The sequence below is a fragment of the Polyergus mexicanus genome, unplaced genomic scaffold, assembly GCF_030449975.1.
Source record: "Polyergus mexicanus isolate NDT 795.1 unplaced genomic scaffold, iyPolMexi1.0 SCAF_18, whole genome shotgun sequence".
NCBI lineage: Eukaryota > Metazoa > Arthropoda > Insecta > Hymenoptera > Formicidae > Polyergus > Polyergus mexicanus.
Window position 1 is genome coordinate 963,617 of NW_027223338.1, and position 19,975 is coordinate 983,591.

At 35.4% G+C, this 19,975-nt stretch overlaps 5 protein-coding genes across 6 annotated transcripts in view; 2 read left to right on the forward strand and 3 right to left on the reverse strand.

Annotated features, from left to right (window-relative positions):
* The first annotated feature begins 1,726 nt into the window (after positions 1–1,726).
* Positions 1,727–5,592, forward strand: Hmgs (hydroxymethylglutaryl-CoA synthase). 2 transcript variants are annotated; one of them, XM_070310418.1, is made up of 2 exons: positions 1,727–2,062; positions 2,158–5,592. In XM_070310418.1, the coding sequence occupies exon 2, from the start codon at positions 2,255–2,257 to the stop codon at positions 3,620–3,622; it is 1,368 nt and encodes a 455-aa protein (XP_070166519.1). In that variant the 5' UTR covers positions 1,727–2,062; positions 2,158–2,254; the 3' UTR covers positions 3,623–5,592. The 2 variants fall into 2 exon arrangements, with proteins under 2 accessions (XP_070166519.1, XP_070166518.1); XM_070310417.1 differs by having other exon boundaries at positions 1,727–2,058.
* Rab19 (RAS oncogene family member Rab19) lies at positions 4,393–8,854 on the reverse strand. The gene is made up of 5 exons (XM_070310420.1): positions 8,461–8,854; positions 7,802–7,886; positions 7,483–7,581; positions 7,239–7,396; positions 4,393–7,153 (listed from the first exon to the last, which is right to left on the reverse strand). The coding sequence occupies exons 1-5, from the start codon at positions 8,677–8,679 to the stop codon at positions 7,043–7,045; spliced, it is 672 nt and encodes a 223-aa protein (XP_070166521.1). The 5' UTR covers positions 8,680–8,854; the 3' UTR covers positions 4,393–7,042.
* Positions 8,855–9,306: 452 nt separating this feature from the next.
* Positions 9,307–11,662, reverse strand: P32 (complement C1q binding protein P32). Its single transcript, XM_070310503.1, has 5 exons — positions 11,339–11,662; positions 10,640–10,790; positions 10,359–10,561; positions 10,016–10,104; positions 9,307–9,579 (listed from the first exon to the last, which is right to left on the reverse strand). Exons 1-5 carry the CDS (start codon positions 11,544–11,546, stop codon positions 9,430–9,432), a joined length of 801 nt encoding a protein of 266 aa, XP_070166604.1. The 5' UTR covers positions 11,547–11,662; the 3' UTR covers positions 9,307–9,429.
* A 2,297-nt stretch (positions 11,663–13,959) lies between these two features.
* Positions 13,960–19,975, reverse strand: part of LOC138941121 (putative inorganic phosphate cotransporter) — a 10,732-nt gene continuing 4,716 nt past the window's right edge. The window contains exons 2-4 of the mRNA XM_070310498.1: positions 18,072–18,292; positions 17,038–17,929; positions 13,960–16,959 (exon numbers count right to left, since the gene is read on the reverse strand). Coding sequence (XP_070166599.1) covers positions 16,628–16,959; positions 17,038–17,929; positions 18,072–18,292 — 1,445 coding nt within the window. The 3' untranslated portion in view covers positions 13,960–16,627. The remainder of the gene's footprint in view (positions 16,960–17,037; positions 17,930–18,071; positions 18,293–19,975) is intronic.
* LOC138941119 (cilia- and flagella-associated protein 52) overlaps positions 16,402–19,975 on the forward strand; it is a 15,361-nt gene continuing 11,787 nt past the window's right edge. The window contains exons 1-2 of the mRNA XM_070310496.1: positions 16,402–17,406; positions 17,508–17,964. Coding sequence (XP_070166597.1) covers positions 17,943–17,964 — 22 coding nt within the window. The 5' untranslated portion in view covers positions 16,402–17,406; positions 17,508–17,942. The remainder of the gene's footprint in view (positions 17,407–17,507; positions 17,965–19,975) is intronic.

The following is a 19,975-nucleotide window of genomic DNA, read 5'->3' on the forward strand; positions in this document are numbered from 1 at the left end:
ATTTTTTTCGTAGAAAAAAAATTATTAAAAATATTTTATGCGTGAATCTCGTATTTTGGTACTCATACATTGATACTGATATTTATGACATTAAAATACATGATTATGACATTGAAAATTATCTGTTTGGTTCGCGGATTAATAAATAGCTATAATTCTCGATTTAATGTATCGTAGGAATCCTTTTCTTTGGAAAAAAATGCAACTGAATTGCATACTTATATTATCGCGAGATAATAAAAAGAAGATAATAATAAATAATTTTAACACACTTTGTTAATTCGCAAATTATGATAAACAATGTTGTGGGTATGAAAAAATGAGAAAAACAAAATCTATTACATTTCAAGGGATATCTCGCGAAAAAAAAAATAGGGTGAAAAGATTTTTCGCTTCGTAAATAATTTTACGTTCAATTTACGTTAGAAGATAACGCATTTCCGCTTGCACATTATTCATCACGACTCGTCACGATGACCTAATGACTCGCTGCTTTTTTAGACTGTCGCGTCGAAAGAGCGTTGGTGATACGCGCGTATATATATATGTGCGTGTGTGTAATGTGTATGTATATTGATCAATTGAAACCGAACGAATCTTAGCGAGTCAACGTCGTTTATTGTACACATCCGTCCCCGCATTATTAGCGAATTACGACGTAAAAGCTGTCGCACATAAATTGACCAATGAGCATTTAATGTAAATCAATATAGTCACTTAATGCTTGATATATATATATATATATATATATATATATATTGTATATATATATATATATATATTGTATATATATGCAGCTATATCAATTTGTTTACGATAGCCCTAAGGCCGGGTTTACAATAGGTGTAATAAGCCTTTAGCCTTCTGCTCTAAACCCTATATGCGCACAAAAAAAAATATTATTCTCTTGGTAAGAAAAACAATTACTCAGTTTACTTTACTTCTTTTAAGTAACAGTTATTTTTAACAAAGATTATTCTCTTAATAATAATCTTAAAATAGACTTGTTATAAATTTTAGAAAAACTCGTTATCATGTACTCGAAAAAAAAAAAAGTAAATATTTTCTTTTGAAGAATTTTATCAAATTTTATCGAAGAAAAGTCAGAGATATGGTTAATTTAATGTAAGAGAATTTATTAGATCAGAAAAATTTAGTGTATTTCTTTTAATTATACGATTTAATATTCTTGATTAAAGTTATTAAATTTACTAGGATTCAGAATAGATTTTGAATAAATTTGATGCTTATGACGAACTTATGATAGATTTGCGGATATATGAATTTTTGAAATACCAGAAACAAGTAATATATATTTACTTTTGTATATATAGTATATGTATTTTTCTCTGTGTGTGACATAATTTCCGGCCAGAAATGTTTCCCGCTGCCTGAAGTTCTAATCTCTGATAATATAAGCTTTAAACGAGATGTGGCCAGAGATTTCAGCTTTTGAAACTTACGATTTAAAACTTCCATCTATCCATATAATTCTAAAGGCCAGGCTTTTATTACCATCTATTATACAGACCCGACCTAACAAAGTCGCACGGATTGTCATGCAAATACGATTGAATATATTCAAATATATATGACGTATCGATGGGATCTAGAAATTCGCGAAAATATTCCATCGGTCGCGAATCTTGCTCCTCCCTCGATCTCCGTAGCTTCCCTTCTCCTTTTATCTTTATATCAAACGCGACAATAAGACTCGGCGCGAGCGCGCCACGAGCGCATTCGCTCGCGAGAGCTCGGTTGTGTATGGTGACACGTGTCGCGCCACGTGACCACGCGATTATAGACACGAGCGACGACGAGCACGAGTAACCTCGCGCTGACCGACCGGCCGACTTAACGGAACGGAAGGCGAGCTTCAAAGCACGCAATCGAAAGTCGTTGGACGACGGCGGCGAACGATTGGAATTTTCACCGAGAGCTCCGAGTTTCACTTCTAACCTGAATACGACGGTGTCCGCGCGCCCGCGCGTTTGCGTGCGTCTTTTTCATACCAACCGACGACTTGGCCAGTAGACGTTCTGCGCGAGGATTATATACGTACGTACGTGATTTGAAATCGCAGAAACCTGTCCAATTCGGAATTTGTGTGTTGTGTACGTAAAGCGCAACGATTAATCCATGTTGTATATTCGACAGGCACTCGCCCTTTAAAGGTGATTACATAAACCTTCTCCCAAGGGAGAGAGAGAGGCATCGTTTCCCCAGGATCCATCAAGCTGAGCATTCAAACGAGATGTGGCCGAAGGACGTTGGTATACGGGCGCTGGAGGTGTACTTCCCGGCACAGTACGTGGAGCAGACGGAGCTGGAGGCATATGATGGCGTTTCCGCGGGCAAGTACACGATAGGTCTGGGCCAGTCGCGGATGGGTTTCTGTAACGATCGGGAGGACATCAACTCACTGTGCCTGACCGTGACACACCGGCTGCTGGAGCGTCATGGAATCGAGCCGCGTGACATCGGTAGACTGGAGGTAGGCACCGAGACGATCCTCGACAAGAGCAAGTCGGTCAAGTCCGTGCTGATGCAGCTGTTTGAGCCGCACGGCTGCACCGACATCGAGGGAGCGGATACCACCAATGCCTGCTACGGCGGCACCGCCGCTCTCTTCAACGCCGTTGCCTGGGTAGAGAGCAGCGCCTGGGACGGCAGACTCGCTCTGGTCATCGCGGCCGACAACGCCGTGTACGAGGCGGGCAGCGCTAGACCCACCGGCGGCGCGGGCGCGATCGCCATCCTGGTGGGTCCCAACGCGCCCCTCGTGTTTGACCGCGGTCTTCGCGCGTCCTGTATGCGACACGCGTACGACTTCTACAAGCCAGATCTGCGGTCCGAGTATCCGGTTGTTGATGGCAAGCTATCGATTCAGTGCTACTTGAGCGCCCTGGATAGCTGTTACCAGCAGTACTGCGATAAGGTTGGGCAGAAGGATCCCACTGGCGATCCTGTAACGTTGGCCAGCTTCGACGCGTTCCTCTTCCACTCGCCCTACTGCAAACTCGTGCAGAAATCCTTCGCCCGATTGGCCTTCGTTGATTTTCTCAACACGCCGAAGGATCGGCTCTGCGATCGCTACAAGGACGCGGCGAGCTTCCACGCCGCCAAACTCGAGGACACCTACTTCGATCGGGACATCGAGAAAATCTTCGTGCAACTGAGCAAGGCGGATTTCGAGCGAAAGACTCGACCCAGCCTATTGATAGCGAATCAAGTCGGAAATATGTACACACCGTCCGTCTACTCCGGTTTAGTGTCGTTACTCGTATCGAAACCGATAAGTGAATTGGCCGGCAACAAGATTGGCGTGTTCTCGTACGGATCGGGTCTCTGCTCGAGCATGTACTCGTTGACGGTGACGAGAGACACGCGGGACGGTTCCGACCTCTCCAAGATCATCATGGCTCTCTCTTATGTCAAGCCGCAATTGAAGGGACGTCACTGCGTCTCCCCGGCAGACTACACCAAGGTGTTGGCATCGAGGGAACACAATTGTCACGTTGTGCCATTCACCCCGGAGAGTAGTATAGACGACATGTTTCCGGGAACGTATTACTTGACTCAGGTGGACGAGAAATACAGGAGGACTTATAAGAGAGTATGAAAACGGCGTATTAGATTTCAAGGTTTAGGGTTATTTATATTTAATTTTCTTCCTAAAATCTGTAAAATGAATGGCACCAAGTTTTACTTGACCGTACAACTTGTAATTGCAGTAACAGCAATCCTATAATATTGGTGGATGAGAAACGCCGTCGTATCAAAAATTTATCGAATCTGAGTCTTCCCGACACAAACAATTTCTTTTTCTTCTTCATTATACATATATTTTAATATATTATTTTTTTATCACACATTAAAATGCGAATCTATTATTTAATACGATTCACATGAGAAGAGTGCAATACATGATAGCAATCGAGATCATGTAATATTCTTTAGAAATATAATTAACGCAGAGCTTGTTATATATATATATATGTTGCGTAGAACAAGTCGTTAAAAGAATTTCTTAGGCGTTGTTTTATGTAATTTTCATGAAAAACATTTCGAGAAAGAAAATTATCCGCTCATCTTGTTCGCTAATTTACGCAGAGTCAAACTTTTATGCAATGTCAACGTTCCTTACATCGTCAATTACGCGAATATACTTTCAAATCTATACAATTCATATATAATCTATACAATTCAAATATAATCTATAATAAGCCGAAGCTTATTTATCATGTTGTAATTTGTTAATACTTATGTTTTTATAAATCAATGATATATTTGCATTGACATAGAAAGCAGCATTGCGCAAAGTGCCTTATACAGATTATTCTTACATATAATAAAGAAAAAAGATTCAAGAAATTTTTTATATATTTATGTGCTCGGATGCTATTTTCAGCGTTTAAGGATATACATATATAAATGTACAAGTAAGTAAGCTGGTAGAGCAGAATTGTTATATAAAAACCTTGGCTTATAATGATATTTAAATTTTATAAATGATATTTAATTTAAACTTTAATATATATATATAATAATTCATTAAACGGAGATTATTTTTCTCAGTTTATATATCTATATATCAGTTTGTTGTTTATTTGCGATCAATCTTGTTAAGTATCTATACACTATGTTGAGCTGAATTATGTCTTTTCTACCTCGTTTCCCTTATTTTATACGCCCGTTGATTCTGCAATGAAATATTATTTTAACATAACACCAAATAAATATTATTATTATAGTTAGTATTCTATATGCTGAGAATTTACACGATGCGCGCGTGTATATACGGCCTTATATTTACAATTTATGATGTACGGCCTTATAATGTTATTTATATACATATGTGGTAGTTACATATAGTATGTTTGTTTACGCTGAAATAAATACAATTTTATGAATTATTAATGTACATTTTCATATCAGCCGAATGATAATTACTGCTAATTATTCTGAACGCAATAAAGGAATTGAGACTTTGAAACGAGAGTCGTGTAAATAAATAACAAAAAAATTTATTTATGCTTTGCTCAAAAAATATTGAAATCGACGATTAGAATCTCTCTTCACTGTGATAAATATCTTTTTAACATACAATCGAGAATTATGTCGAGAGAATTATTGTTTATGCGTAAAATAATATAAATAATTTTTGTGGAATCAATCGCGCAATGTTTATCAATTGTGGCAAAGCTGAAGCTAATAGATTGATTGATAGCGATCAATTTTTAAAAGACTTGCTACAAGTACAAAAAAAGCTTTATTACGAATTATAAAACTTCAACAGTGACTGCGTTCGGGAAAATATGCTACGCATTAAAAACGTGCTCCCCGAATGCAACCAGTATGATATACGCAATGTTTTAATTTAAATGTATTAAGCGTAATATAATAAAGTTTGCTATAAAAATCATACAACAAATTATTATACTGCATACTATATGTATTTTTTAATAAAAAATATATTTTCCAATTGTATCATTCATATATAATACAATAGAGTTTTAATTATATTTCATACGACTGTTCTCTTTACACCATTTACTTTGTATATTATTTCAACACAAAATTATAATATTAAGATATGATATAAATTTATATTTTACACAATATTCTTTTTTCGCGCTTAAATCAAATGACGATTTTACCTAATTAATAGTGAAAGAATTCTTGTTGTGTCTTAGGGAAATATTTTTATGTCATAAGACCTATGAGAGAAACAGATACATAACATTTATGCAAATTAATAAAGATCTTAAATTGTGAGAACACTTTTCGTACGTTTTTGGCAATGTTTACGCATAAGATAATGGAGATTTATATCCTCCTGGATTATGTACATCGAAGTTACTTTTATATATAAAATAATAATTCTGATTCGCAACGAGTATTATAATACGCACATTCTCTTATGTGCAATATATGTAAATATATTGAAAAATTGTACACTTGTTTGTATGAAAATATTATTATTAGAGATTCGTTAAATTTGTTCGTTCATTTATAACATAATCCGTCCGTTTAGTCACGAGACGTATTCTATATCTGCATTCTCAATGCGCTCTTCTCATAGCGCCAAGTGCATCATTTAAATTGATCAAAGGCTAAGAATGAAACAACTATCTCTCAGCGTGAAACACGAACTGAGAATGCGACTAAAGATTAATATTTACAGCCTCGCAATTCGAACGGGTGCTCAGCGACCGAGAAGTTAAACCTTTGCATTCGCCATAACACACATTCACGCGTATAAATAAATAAAATAAATAAAAAAGAAAAGAATTGAGTCACCACTCACAATTTAAATCTCCCATAATCTTCTCGATTACATTTCGCGTATGTCTATGCACTCATTATACGATAACGTGTGACATTCACTACGAATTTTTAAGGCACAAGGATATCTAGGATTTCTTCAGATCGCCACAGTATTTGTGAAGTATCAGTATGTATGTGCGTGTGTATAAATTTGTACCTGTGTTTGTTAAATTAAATATAAAAATATACAAATGTACTGTTGTTGGAACAATGAGTTTCTAGAGCAAAAATGAGCCACCTTATATTTTAAGTATTATATCATTATCGTGAGATTCGCGTATTCTCTGGAACTAGAAGAGCCAATGTCCATTCTATTCTACGCAAATAAAAGTAGAATATCTTGAAAATTTGGCATATATTGTATATAAACTTCTTTCTTCTATATTGATAGAATGACATTGATTGTTCTAGTTTCTGGAAATATATTAATTTATTGTGTATAGCTATAAATAAAATAAAAGGCAGTGAAATTTTTGTAAAAAGTCTACACTAATATTTTCTAATATGTAAACAATCCTTTTTTATATTCTGATTCCTAATTTTTTAATTTCTATTTTAAAAACAAAGTAAAATTTATATTATAATAGAATTTATCAACAAATAAATATTCCTTCGTTGACTACCTTTTATTTTATCACTAGGACAAATGTTATTTCATGAATATCTGTCATTCAGAAACAGTGCGCCTCGATAGAAAAAAAATATAAACGGTTTAAAATATTTTGTAGCCTGAACAGCCTGAACAAGAAGACAGATCTCGTCCGGCACCGAGTTTCACTACATCATTCTCGCTCGCGCTAATCTGACGGTTATCGTGTCGTCTCTAAAAGTGTAATGTAGCCATGAATAAGAAAACAAAGATAGTATATTTAATTTGTAACAAAATTATATAAAAGATAGAGATTTACCTTAAGTTCAGATGCCAGATAGAAAAATATAGAATCTATATTTGTATTATCTTTGGCTGAGGTCTCCACTACGTGCACAACTTCAGGCAGATATTCGCGTAAAGCTTCGGCCTCTGCCTTCTCTACTTCCCGCAGATCTTCCAAGTCGCACTTGTTACCTACAAAGCGAGAAATGCGCAATAATAATAACAGAGATATCATTGCAGTATGTCAATATGTTGTAATGCATGTAAAATGATCATACCAACTAACACTAATAGTACATGCGAGGACGAATATCTCCGGACTTCTTCCACCCAACGTTGCAAACTTAAAAATGTTGATCGTTTTGTAATATCGTAAACTAAAATGTTCACAAAATATTTACTTTTAGAAAGATGACACATACCTTATTTTTCAATAACAGAGAAAAAGCCATACGAAAATACGAAAAAAACTGATAATTCTATCGCAAACAAAAATATATAATATGATTCTCATTAATTATTTATCAAAGTAATTATTAAAAAAATTATATAAATTAAATATTTTGTACGGCTGTGTATTACGATCTGTTTACATACCTACAATTACCCCATTTGCACATCTATAGTAACTTTGAGTTATCGTTCGGAATCTTTCTTGTCCCGCGGTATCCCAAATTTGTAGCTGTCAATAACAGATTAAACTTCAGCAATCATCATTGAATACAAGTAAAAACAAACAGAGTCATCGAGATTGTTTTATCTACAGGGAAGTTTATCAGATGTATGTTTCGTCAATTAGTTACAAAGATATTTTATGTAGAGCATTGTAGACATATGCATTATATCGTCTTGCAAAAAATAAGTTTCTTTAACATTTCCAAAGCAATATATTAATATTGCTGAGGATTTTTAATTGAATTAAGAGTCTAAGATAAAATAGAGTATAAAGTTTGTCTAAAAAAAAAAAAACCTATAGCTAGATTTGTCGCAGAGATTTCCGTTGAAATAAATTAACAATTTGTTTCCAACTCTTTTTTAAAAATGGAGTTAAAAGAGACAGTTCCAATGACTTTGTTTGTTATTGTGCTAAATTGTTTTCTTTTCCCGCCAAAAAAACGCTGATACACATCCGTAAATTCGCATTTGAAGCGAAAAAGAAACTAACTAACTAACAGATTCAGATAGTCAAATATCAGATCAAACGTCGTATCTGAGGATGACTTCAAGGTTAATCTGGCGCCGCGAATGTCTCGCACCTTGACTCTCTTGCCGTCTATGAGCACGGTCTTCATGGTAAAGTCGACCCCGATGGTGTTGCCATGGCGTTCGACGAACGTGCCGGATCTGAAGCGCTGGACCACGCAGGTCTTGCCCGTGCCACAGTCACCGATCAGGACGATCTTGAACAGGTAGTCGAACCTCTCGTCATCGTCGCTCGTGCTCACCATCAGATTGTCGGGATCGCGACACGACATTCTCACCAGGTCTCGCACGATGACAACGATCACGGTGGACGGGCATTCGGGACACTGCCACTTCGTCGCAGCTGACTCTCTACGTCATTACTCGCCGTCTTCGCGAGTTTTCCTTCACCTAATTGCGTCTGATCGCGACCATTTTGGTCCATCTTTCCACCCCGCTGCGATCGCATCGACAGCGAATCCTGGAACCGATGGCCCCTCTCCTTTCCTCTTCTTGACTTTTTCTTTTTTTTATTATTTACATTTTACATATGTAAGTTCAGAACTTCTGAAAAAAGGTCGTTTTTTTTCTCCCCTCTCGCTATAAGCTTCTCAGAAATGATCAAAACAAAATAAATCTAACTAGTTATTTGTGGAATAATGTATTATTAATAATAAATATAATAATGAATGTATACAATAAAACTTGAATAATTAATTTCTCTTATCTCATAATGTTAGAACAAAGAGAAGTCATATATTTTACTGTACACGATATTTTCATTTCGCGCTTCATCATTGAAATGAGTGGAAACTGAAGGAATAAAGAGTATAAAAAATTATATGATACCCTGAAATATATATTTACATAATACTGTTAATCTATGCAAAAAAAAATTTTATTTCCTCTTCGCCTAAAAGAAAAAAAGATTAATGTAGTGTTTTTTATTTCATTTGAATATCAATACATTCATTAACAATTCTTAAGCATACAACTATGATGTCGTAAATCGCAAGAAATGCCTTAACATTAAATTCCTAAAATTACTTTCCCGAAGTGAACTTTGATAAACCTTCCAACAAACTGACATATGCAGTATGTTCATAGGATGTACTTAAATCAATTAGCTTATCTGCAAATTCGTTTGAAATGCCTTTCTCCTCAAGATAGTTCATCAGTAGATCATACAGATACTGCAAAGTAAACAATGGCTCAATTATCTGATTTATCCTAATCATAAAAAAACTGAATATATATAATTATAAACGGCTATGGAAATGTCACGATTAATATGATTAAAATAAAGAGAATTAATGAAAGATATTAATAGCAATTGAAGAGTTAAGATACGAAGCATACATGTAATTGTTATTTCAATACATCGTGACAAGAAATGATGTTTATAGCTTCGATCTCTAACTTTATTAAGAACATCTATTACCTAAAGATTTATAAACGAAGCAATTGTTATATAGGGTGCTTTGTATTCCACATTGATTCAAAATATTAAATATTTATTATTACGTAAGATTAATTATTAATGTGTATTTAATTATTCATGACAATTATTTTTAAATATAAATCTCATAATAAAGAGTAGATGTCTCGTATTAGAGTAATAATACTTACACCATCAAGAATCTCACCAGCTACAGAGTATACTCTCTCACTATGTTCTCCCTCGTACAATGTGATTTCATCGATGCCAAATATATCATCTGTAATAAAATATATATTTATATAAGAATATATAAGAATATTAAAAAATCAAGAAAATTAGGAAACATATATAATAAATTAATAGTGTCACACTTTCAAATTTTCATCGGTGATATCATGGACACGATATATATACATGAAAGTGTTTTTATATACCAAAGAATAATTATCAAGATAACCAAAACAGAAGTCATCCTGTACTCAACACTTTGGAATAAAATAAAAATAAATTTATTACAGCAGATGTACATACTGTAGCTATCATCGGCGCCTGACGCGCCAGGTTGGGTATTAAAGGAACATGTGAAGCCCAAAGTCCGATAGTCTCTAATTATATCTACTGTGAACGTCGGCTTGCTCTTCATTTCACCGATCTCCACATCATCTTGACGAGGATCAACATCTGCTTCAGCATCGGCATCCACCGTATGGTTTACATTAAAGGAAATACGAATACTGAGGAGAAATATTGATTAAATGAGTCTATGTTTCAAATCTAAATATATATATCAAATATGGTAAAAGGAGTCTTACGTATCAGTGTCTTCTTTCTTTTCAAGATTAACCTCCGCACCATTAAGGGATACTGTGAATCCATCTAAAGTAGTTGGGATTGTCTTTAACTTCTGTGCTTTTTTCTCCGCTACTATTTCCTCCGCAAGAAATTCCACTAATTCTTTCTCCGCTGATAAAATAAAAAGAACGTAACTAATAAAAGATAAGAATAAGAATATCCATAAATTTTTGTGATCAATGCGACATGAACATCGTGTAACAAAATTTAGATATATTTCTGTATTAAACAAAATAAATTTGGTACAATCTCAATCTTATTGAAAGATGATTAAATTTTTTAAGCGCGCAAAGCAAATTTGCATTTTCAAAATAATGCAAGAAACTTAGAAATCTTTTCAAGAAGCTAACCAACACTTACAAATATATTGAAACAAAACAGTAAATATTACATTACAAAAATATTAATTATAGGTTCATTTAAAAAAAAATATAAAGAATTAAATCCAATAGGGCCCCCAATTAAATTTATTAATCGTTGATCGATTCATGTCACGAGTTTATCGATCTTGATCAATTCACACATTTTACATGCAAGCTAAACGATTTTATTCGCAACGCGGCAAATATGGACGACCGTCCGCGAGTCCGATCGGATCTCAAAGATCCTTCAATTAATGGACGATTTATCCGAGGACACAGTCGTAGGCGGGTCAATACCTTTCGTGTGCGATCTGCTGTAACACCTGCGGGCGTGGAAGTCGTGCAACTTGAACGAGACGAACGGCGCGACTTCGGCGGTTCGCCGACTCTCGCACATGTTCCACAAGGCTCTGGCGGGTTGACCGGTTGACGACGTCATCGACGACGACTTGAGCACGCCGCGTAGAGCCGAGGCGCGTACCGCGCTCCTCACGATGCCGTTCATATTGACGTGAAGTCGAACGCAATGACGATACGACAAATAATATGACTAGACACGATCGAACACTAGGAGAGAACGCGCGGGACTCGGCTTCGGCACGGAGAGTAAAATGATTGCGTCACGCGGCTGCTCGACTTCCGGTTCGGCAATGTTCAGAGCGGCACGTGCAGCTTCCGGCGCGGCAATGCCATCTATTCGAGCGGATTTGCACGAAGCGCGCTACCAATGTTTCGAAGCGATCGGCCAATCACAGGGCGCTCTCCAGCAGAAAATGTACATAAACACAAATGTCACACGCGCGATTGGCTGTCAAAAAGAAAACTTTCGGGGATTTTCTATTCGACAGCAAATCGCGATGTTCGACGAACATATCGTACGACGAATATAATATTCTTTATGCGGCGTTTACAATAGAGATTTTAAGCCCTAAAGCGGGGAGCACACACTTTTACATAAGCGCATAAGGAATTTGATTCGTCCATCTTCTTATGCATAAGGAAATGGACCAATCAATTTCCTTATGTTTACGATTATGCGTTTATGCAAAAGTGTGTGCTCCCCGCTTAAGGCTTAAAAAATTGACCAATCACAGTCAAGTATGAGAAGAATACTCGACTGTGATTAGTCAATTTTTTAAGGCTAATGCGGCGTCTACAGTAGAGATTTTAAGTCCTAAACCTTAAGAAATTGACCAATCACAGTCGAGTATTCTTTTCATAATTGACTGTGATTGGTGAATTTCTTAAGACTTAGGGCTTAAAATCTCTATTGTAGACGCCGCATTAGAGCTTAAAATTTCTATTGTAGGCGCCGCATAAAGCTGGTATCATACACACACACACGCCCATGACTCATCATATTACATACGTATATTAATATATAAATATATAAATGAATGAATAAATAAATAAATAAATGTATAAAAATATATATATATTATTTTTAAAATTTTTTTTATTTATGAATTCAGTTGGATGCGCACCGATGGATATTAAAAGCTATTGTAGATAAATTATTTATACAAGCGCAATTGTATAATTATATTTTTCTGTAGTTTTAAACGTATTCTATTATTATTATTATTTTGTTTTTTTAAAGAGTTTCCATTATTGATAGTTAATTAATTTTTTCACATTTATCGTAAAATCATAATTGGAATACAATTTACAATTAATAATGCTGTCAGTATCAAAAAAATATATCTGATATATCCAATAATGTAGATAATTGATAGCATTTACTTTAAGAGTTCAACATTATAATTTTATATAACAATATAACAAATATACATACAAGTTTAAATATATAAAATAAAATGTAATACACTTGTATTACATTTTTTTATTTATAAAAAAAGGCATGTGTAGCATGTGTGTTATTTTTGAAATCTTTTTATAATTAATTTTAATTCTTTTACTAATTAATTTTTTAAATTTAAATTCTAGAAAAATTAAAATTATTAATTTTTTTACCAATCTTTTATAATTAATTTTTACTTTTTAATTTTCTTAAAAAGGATCCTACCTTTAGATCCCTACCTTTAGATCCTAGCTTTAGATCCTACCTTTTTCTTAAGAATTTTAAGGAATTAAATACTTAAGGAATTAAATGACTATCCTAAGTTAAAATAGTCCTAATATAGATAATTCTACCAATCCTACTTTTTGTAGGCTAAGAAATTAATTAAAATTATTATTTTTTTTTTTTTTTTATATCACATACGCATATACATAAAAATACTTCAATAAAAACTTATTATCGCTATCCGTAATATATATTAGAATGGCAAAACATTACGCACAGCTAATAAAACATTAATAAAATCTATAATATTTCACCGTATACTATATTTAGCACAGACATGCACCAATCGGTCGTTTTACCGTGGCACGGCAAAGTGAAGCTGGCCATGTAGTTTCGCCGGCTCTAAAATAGATGGCGCTGTCAGTTAGAAAAAGCGCCTTACGAAAAACGGCGGCGTGGCTCGTCTCAGGCTTCTCCTCTTCTCCTCTGCTAAAGGATAGCTATCATACGGATAACCGCTTTTTCTTACGTTCGTAATAAAGTTCCCGATAAAAGGTAATTCTAATTGTTACAAGACACAAAAGCGAAACGTAATACATATATGTATATTGCAAATTTAAATTCAAGTAATATCGAGATTGACAAGAAAGCCTTGATTTGTAAACTATATATATATTTCATATCTCTTTTATGATTCGTATTTTTATCACTAATTCTGTAGCATCGACATAATTCTTTAGAGATTTCAATTTTTTTTTTTTTTTCTTATATTTATATATTTGCATGATTATTATAGATTATTATTTGATCTTATACAAAAGCAAATGAAAGAGAAAGAAAACGAAAGGAAATCATTGATTTTTACAATATTTTTATTTAAAATATTGTCAGAAATACATTTAAAGCTGCTCTCGGAAAACAACCTAAATTCTTTTATTTGAAGAAGGAAAACTAAATTCTTTAATATAAAAAACTCCGGCTTTTTTCTCTTTTTCCTTTTTTCTTCCTTTTTTTTCTGTTTATATTATATATTTTTATGTAAATATATATTTTTCAGATTTCAAAGAAAGGAAGAAGAGGAAGAAAATACAAAAGCTGTACATCTATACGCAATCTACGCGAAAATTATGTCCATCTGCGTAAAACATACGCGTTGGAAGAGCGTTATGGATTTAATTATTCACACACATGGTACGATATGTTTGGAGTTGCGGTGAGACGCATTTTTGAATATCATCACGCCATATTCCTCGTAGGAAAATATTGCTCCCTAGATACATCGACTAATTGACGCTTATTAAAATACCGTCTGCATAAAGCTCGTTTAAAAATCTGGCAGCGCGTAATTATAGCGAATGACTGTTGTACTATCTGGCCATCATTACGGTAACAATGCACGCGATATGTTCTATAATTTCAATTACATCATGCAAGTATCACGAAATCGAATATTATAAGAACGATATAATAGAAACATGAATGCGATACAAGAACAAAAAATTATCTAATCTTTTAAAATATTATATAATTTTATATACAAGTTTGATAATATAAAAAAGATCATTCAGATGCCTTTTCACTCGGTATTATGTAACTTTCATATCTAATTAACTTTTATCACATATATTTTATTTGGATCTATATCGCTCCCAAAAGAACAATGACAACGAAAACCAGTCATAAAACTGAACCAAATATTTAATGACATTAATCGCTGAATGATAATCAAATAGAACGATTTCTTATGCTCGCGTGATATCTAAATCGAATATCTATGTATAATTAATTGGTTTTCAATTTATATTTACATAGAAGTATCTCGGCTGATTTTCTTCAAATACCGAGATGCGCTGTTTTTATTGTCTTCTTTTTTCTTTTTTACAATTTCGTTGTCGGGTATAAAAAATATTAAACACTTGTCTCTTCAAATGAAAAATTTTGATAATTTTGTACATTATAAATTCGTCATAATTTTATCAAAGTAAAATCTTTAATTTGCATTTATATTTTTATATGATACGCTTTTTGTGTTTTAACTGTTTTTAATTTAAATATCTTCGGCGTGTTATCAGAGTATCTAAATTTTATTAAAATGTTATGTTAATGCAGAACAGTTGAAAGAGTGATAATAGATAGTGATAATGTAACTGGATCGATCTGGATTTCACAGAACAGGTTCTTGAAATGCGCGCGGATTATCGATGAATAGATATATCTTGTTGCATATTTTTATAAGATATACGCTTTTTTTTTCTTTCTTTTTTTTGCGAAGTATGCAATGAGAACATGAGTCGGCATCATTTATACATTTCAGATATCTATTCTGCGAATATAATCTATGAAATTTATTAAACAGTAAGTTGGTCTCAGAATTACAATCTGTTTCTTATAAATAGTACGGATAGTTTGTGTGTGTGTGTGTGTGTGTAAAACTCAAGTTGAATAAATCGATATTAAAAAGAGATGCGCGAATTATCACACACTTTTATAAAGTGCATTTTTGCACAGTGATAACAACTTTGAATTATAATAATACCACAAATGGAATTCGAGCATCTATAGTTACGTGTAACGCGATGTGATTACGAAGAAAGAAAAGAAAAAACGCATATTATGTAGTTTTTTAACGAGTCTCCAAACAGACAACCTTTGCCGGCATTTAAATTGTTTAATCAATAATGTGGAATAATACATTTTATATTGTATTTCATGTATGATAAAATAAAATTATATATTTATTATGTACGTTGCATATCAAATGAAATTTATAAAGTGAAACATAAAACTGTTGGAGAATTGACAAAGTAATCAAATGTATGTTTATTTCTGAGACCAGCTGTTTTCGTTTATGTATTCTGGGCAATTGGATAGTAGCCGCATCTGATATGATTAAATGGCTCAATATATATGATACTTGACCAATATATATGATTAATTTTCTCTTTCACAATAAGATTATCCTAAGAATTTTTAGAGATTTCCGAAGAATTCGATTATATTTTAATTTATCTTCGCGACGATAGCGAAATGATGATATATTGGCGATTTGTGTATACAATTAACATATTATTTTAATTAATTAAATTAAACTTAACTATAAATTTATTTAATCTCTTTTTATCTTATATAAAATCCGCAATATATATATTGTATATATATATAGGATTATTTGTCCATCGTCTTCAATTTACAATTCCTCCTTTCACTACAAAATCTGCGTACTTGCGTAAAAGTCGCGTTGCGATGAATAATACATATTCACAATTCGCGGCGTCCAGAGCCGTGCGAACTTAACGCTTGAATTATTATTCAAGGATTATGTGCGAGAGTGAACGTCTTTTTCATCTATCATTTCATCGTCATGCGGATGCGATATGAAATCCTTGTCGAAGAACGTGAAGAAACGATAAGACGAAACTTGCGCTTGTCGGGGGACAAAAAAAAAACCGATATCTAGGATATCTGTGCGAGATCTCTTTTTTCGGAAGAAAAGCTTGACTGTTTCATTAAACGCTTAATAGCGTTCAACTTTGTGGGGCACTGCGCCAAGAACAAGGCTTTCATGATTTCTTCGGAGACGTCTGCTCGCCCGTCTCCTTACGCAGCCGCCTCTCCTCCCGATCTCGTATAACGAACTCAGGATCGTTCCAGTATTGAACCTCACCGCTGGCATACAGGATGAAGATTATATTCGTCACGATGAAGAAACTCAGGACGATCCAGAAGACAAGCCGCCATTGGGTGAGTGTTTGTTCGGGCGCCAACACGCCGACAATGTATGGCGTGATTATACCGGTAAAGGCACCCATCCCGTTTACCAGCGCCATCAAAGTGCCGGAGTAATTGGGACTAAGATCCAGCCCGTTGACTTTCATCCCGGGATAGAAGGTGCCTGTGAGAGAAAAAATGAGTCAAAGATGATTCGCGCGTAAATTGTAAGTCGTAATATACCGAGCAGAATTATACATACCCATCATAGCCATGCCGATGGTGAACATAGCCACCACCAACGTTCTATCGCACGAACCGTACGAGGCGCCGATGATGAAGGCACCTGGGCCCAGGGAAGCGATAGTGGTACCGAGTTTTCGTACATTGGTGCGTGACATGATGCCCTTGGTAATTATCCAATCGGCCAGCCAGGATGTTGCTATGCTGCAGAACCACATAACGAGGTAGGGCAACGACGAAACCAAACCGTTGTTCTTGATAGAATAGCGAAGCACGCTGCTCATGTATTTAGGAAGATCGGTGACCAAGGTGAAGAAACCCCAGTCGTGACCGACTTGGGCGGCGATCAGCGCCCAGATCGGCGCCGAGAGCAGCATATGGCGCCAAGGTACGGGCGGCGGTTTCGTGTGGGTGTGCTCGTTCATACTTTCGTGCAAGTATTTCATCTCGCGTTCAGAAATAAACGGATGCTCATACGGATTGTTGTAGCAAATCAGCACCCATACGAGGAACCACAGCACGCCGATTCCGCCGAACACGTAGAAAACTGCTGGCCAGCTGTAGGAGTGTAGGATCAGTCCGGATAATAGGTTGGCCAATACTGTGCCGAGCTGGGCACCGGCAAACACCATCGATCCGATCATCGATCTCTCCTCCGGTGGCGTCCATTGTGCCAACATAGCGTTCAACGCTGGAAAGGTCGTGCCCTCGCCGAGGCCCATGAAGATCCGCAATACCATCAGGCCGATCCAATCGCCCCAATCGACTACCACCGGTGTTAACAGGGTGAAGATCGCTGTCGAGAGAATACCAAGACCGAGGGAATATTTGCCACCGAACTTCTCGGCCAGTATTCCTCCTGGCAGATGCGTAAGAACGTAACCCCAGTAGAACGATGAGAGAATGAGACCCTAGAATCAAAAGATGAAGAAAATGGTTATTAAAGGTAAGATATAAATAATTATAACAGCGAGATCTCTAAAATAAGTAGCTTTATAAAAAATAATCTCTCACACACATTAAATTTGAGCAAAGTATCTTTCACATACATACTTGAGTATGTTCATCCCAGTCGTAGCGTTGGGCATCTTTTGCGTCATTTTCGTTTTTATTGTCCGATGTATTAAACGGACAGGTATCGTCTGTGTAATTGACATGTATTGGATATGCCATTTCCGTAATAGTGATCGAGAGACAGACTCTCATAGTATATGCGTTCAGGATTGCCAGAAATCCCATTAATGCGAACACCCATCGTTGCGGTAATCGGCCACCTGTAATTGCAAACAATTGTCGCATATTTTACGTTATGAATCCGATATTATCCGAGAAGCTTAATAAACTGTAAGCTTTTGATTAACATAATTTTTGTAATTACGAACGCAAAGGGTGATTTCATTCCATACATAAAAATATATCTAATCGGTTTATTTAAAACAATTATATTATCTATATTATATATATATATATTTTTTTTACGATTAAAAAGAGTGGATTATAATCTGTAAAGAAAACATCTTAGATTATAACGGATTAATCCATTTGTTTACACAGAAATCATTTGCGCACTACCCGCCGATACTCGCTTCTTATTGGACTTAGATCGCGTTACAGCACTTATTTATAGACTTGTTATCCCATTACTTGTCACTTGTTTTACCACTATCAATATGCATTTTTTTACAATTCCTTCGCCCATAAATCGCTGGCGCGAGGAAATTTTTGCACGACTTTACTTTCACTGCATTTGATTACCGGTCACTTTGAATGCGCGATGACGTTTTGTAACTCGCGAAACAAGACTTTCTTTATCTATAATGAGACATGTAGGATATATTGATATTAGATTATTAGATATATATATACGAATCTCATGAGAATCGCGTTTTCTAACATTTAGAAGAACAACATGTTACAAATGTTACAAGAGAAATATCTACAACTTTTACAATTTTGTGACAAAAAGATCTTCGCAAGCGATGAACATTTCCGTTTAGTCTTACACGCGGCAACAGTTTCCCTTCCCCTTTTGGCGAATGAACCTTCGATCCCGCGTTTTCTATTCCGCGGTCGATGCGCCCACGTGCAATCACGTACGCACGCACGTGCTTCGACATACATAATATGTATCTCGCCGAAGAGTGCCCTCGCCTTTTCGGTGAAGGAGCATCCGTACAATACGATAGCGTGACGAGAAGAGAGGAACGATATTGAAAAAGTCCTCCTCTGCCTCTTTTAAGAATTTTCCGATCAGGATTTTGCCGTATCATCCCTTAAATTCCACGAGTCACGTTAGAAAGGATATCTTCGCTTGATCTCTAGCTTTATAGAAACGACAGCTTGACAGCCTGCCATTATCTGTCAGGCCCACCTATCCATTCACCTAGTCAACAACCAAGTCGATCGCTATTCCTTCCTCGTGCGCGACCTCGTCGATACCTTCGACGATTTAAAGTCACGGAGAATGTATGCGCCATGCAACGGCACAAACGGTGAAAATTCTTTTCCGTATACCGTTAATCGCCGTTTGAACGTGGAGAACTCTTGAGAAGGCGTGCGTGAAAACACATAATTGAAATAAAAGCGAGATCGAAGGATTTAGAGCCGTCATCGCGTTTATACACATGTATATATGTATACACGCAAGTCGTACGTAACTGAAAAACAAGCGGGACTAAATCAACATTTCAAGAGGAGGACCATCGAAGACAATCTTCTCATTTTTTTTTTTTATTCGCTTATTATTATCAAACAAGCGAGAATTCTAAGTATTCGTGATTAAGCCATTCCATTTGTTCATCAATCTCTCTGCGACAAGTTTTGCAGTTTAATTTTCCTCATAGAAAGCCGCGAATCGAGGAAAACCGCGAATATTTCTTTCGTCTTACAAAAAGCGGTCATGGAAATATTTTTTGCACGTCTTGCGAAAATAGTACTCTGCGTTGATACCACTGCTT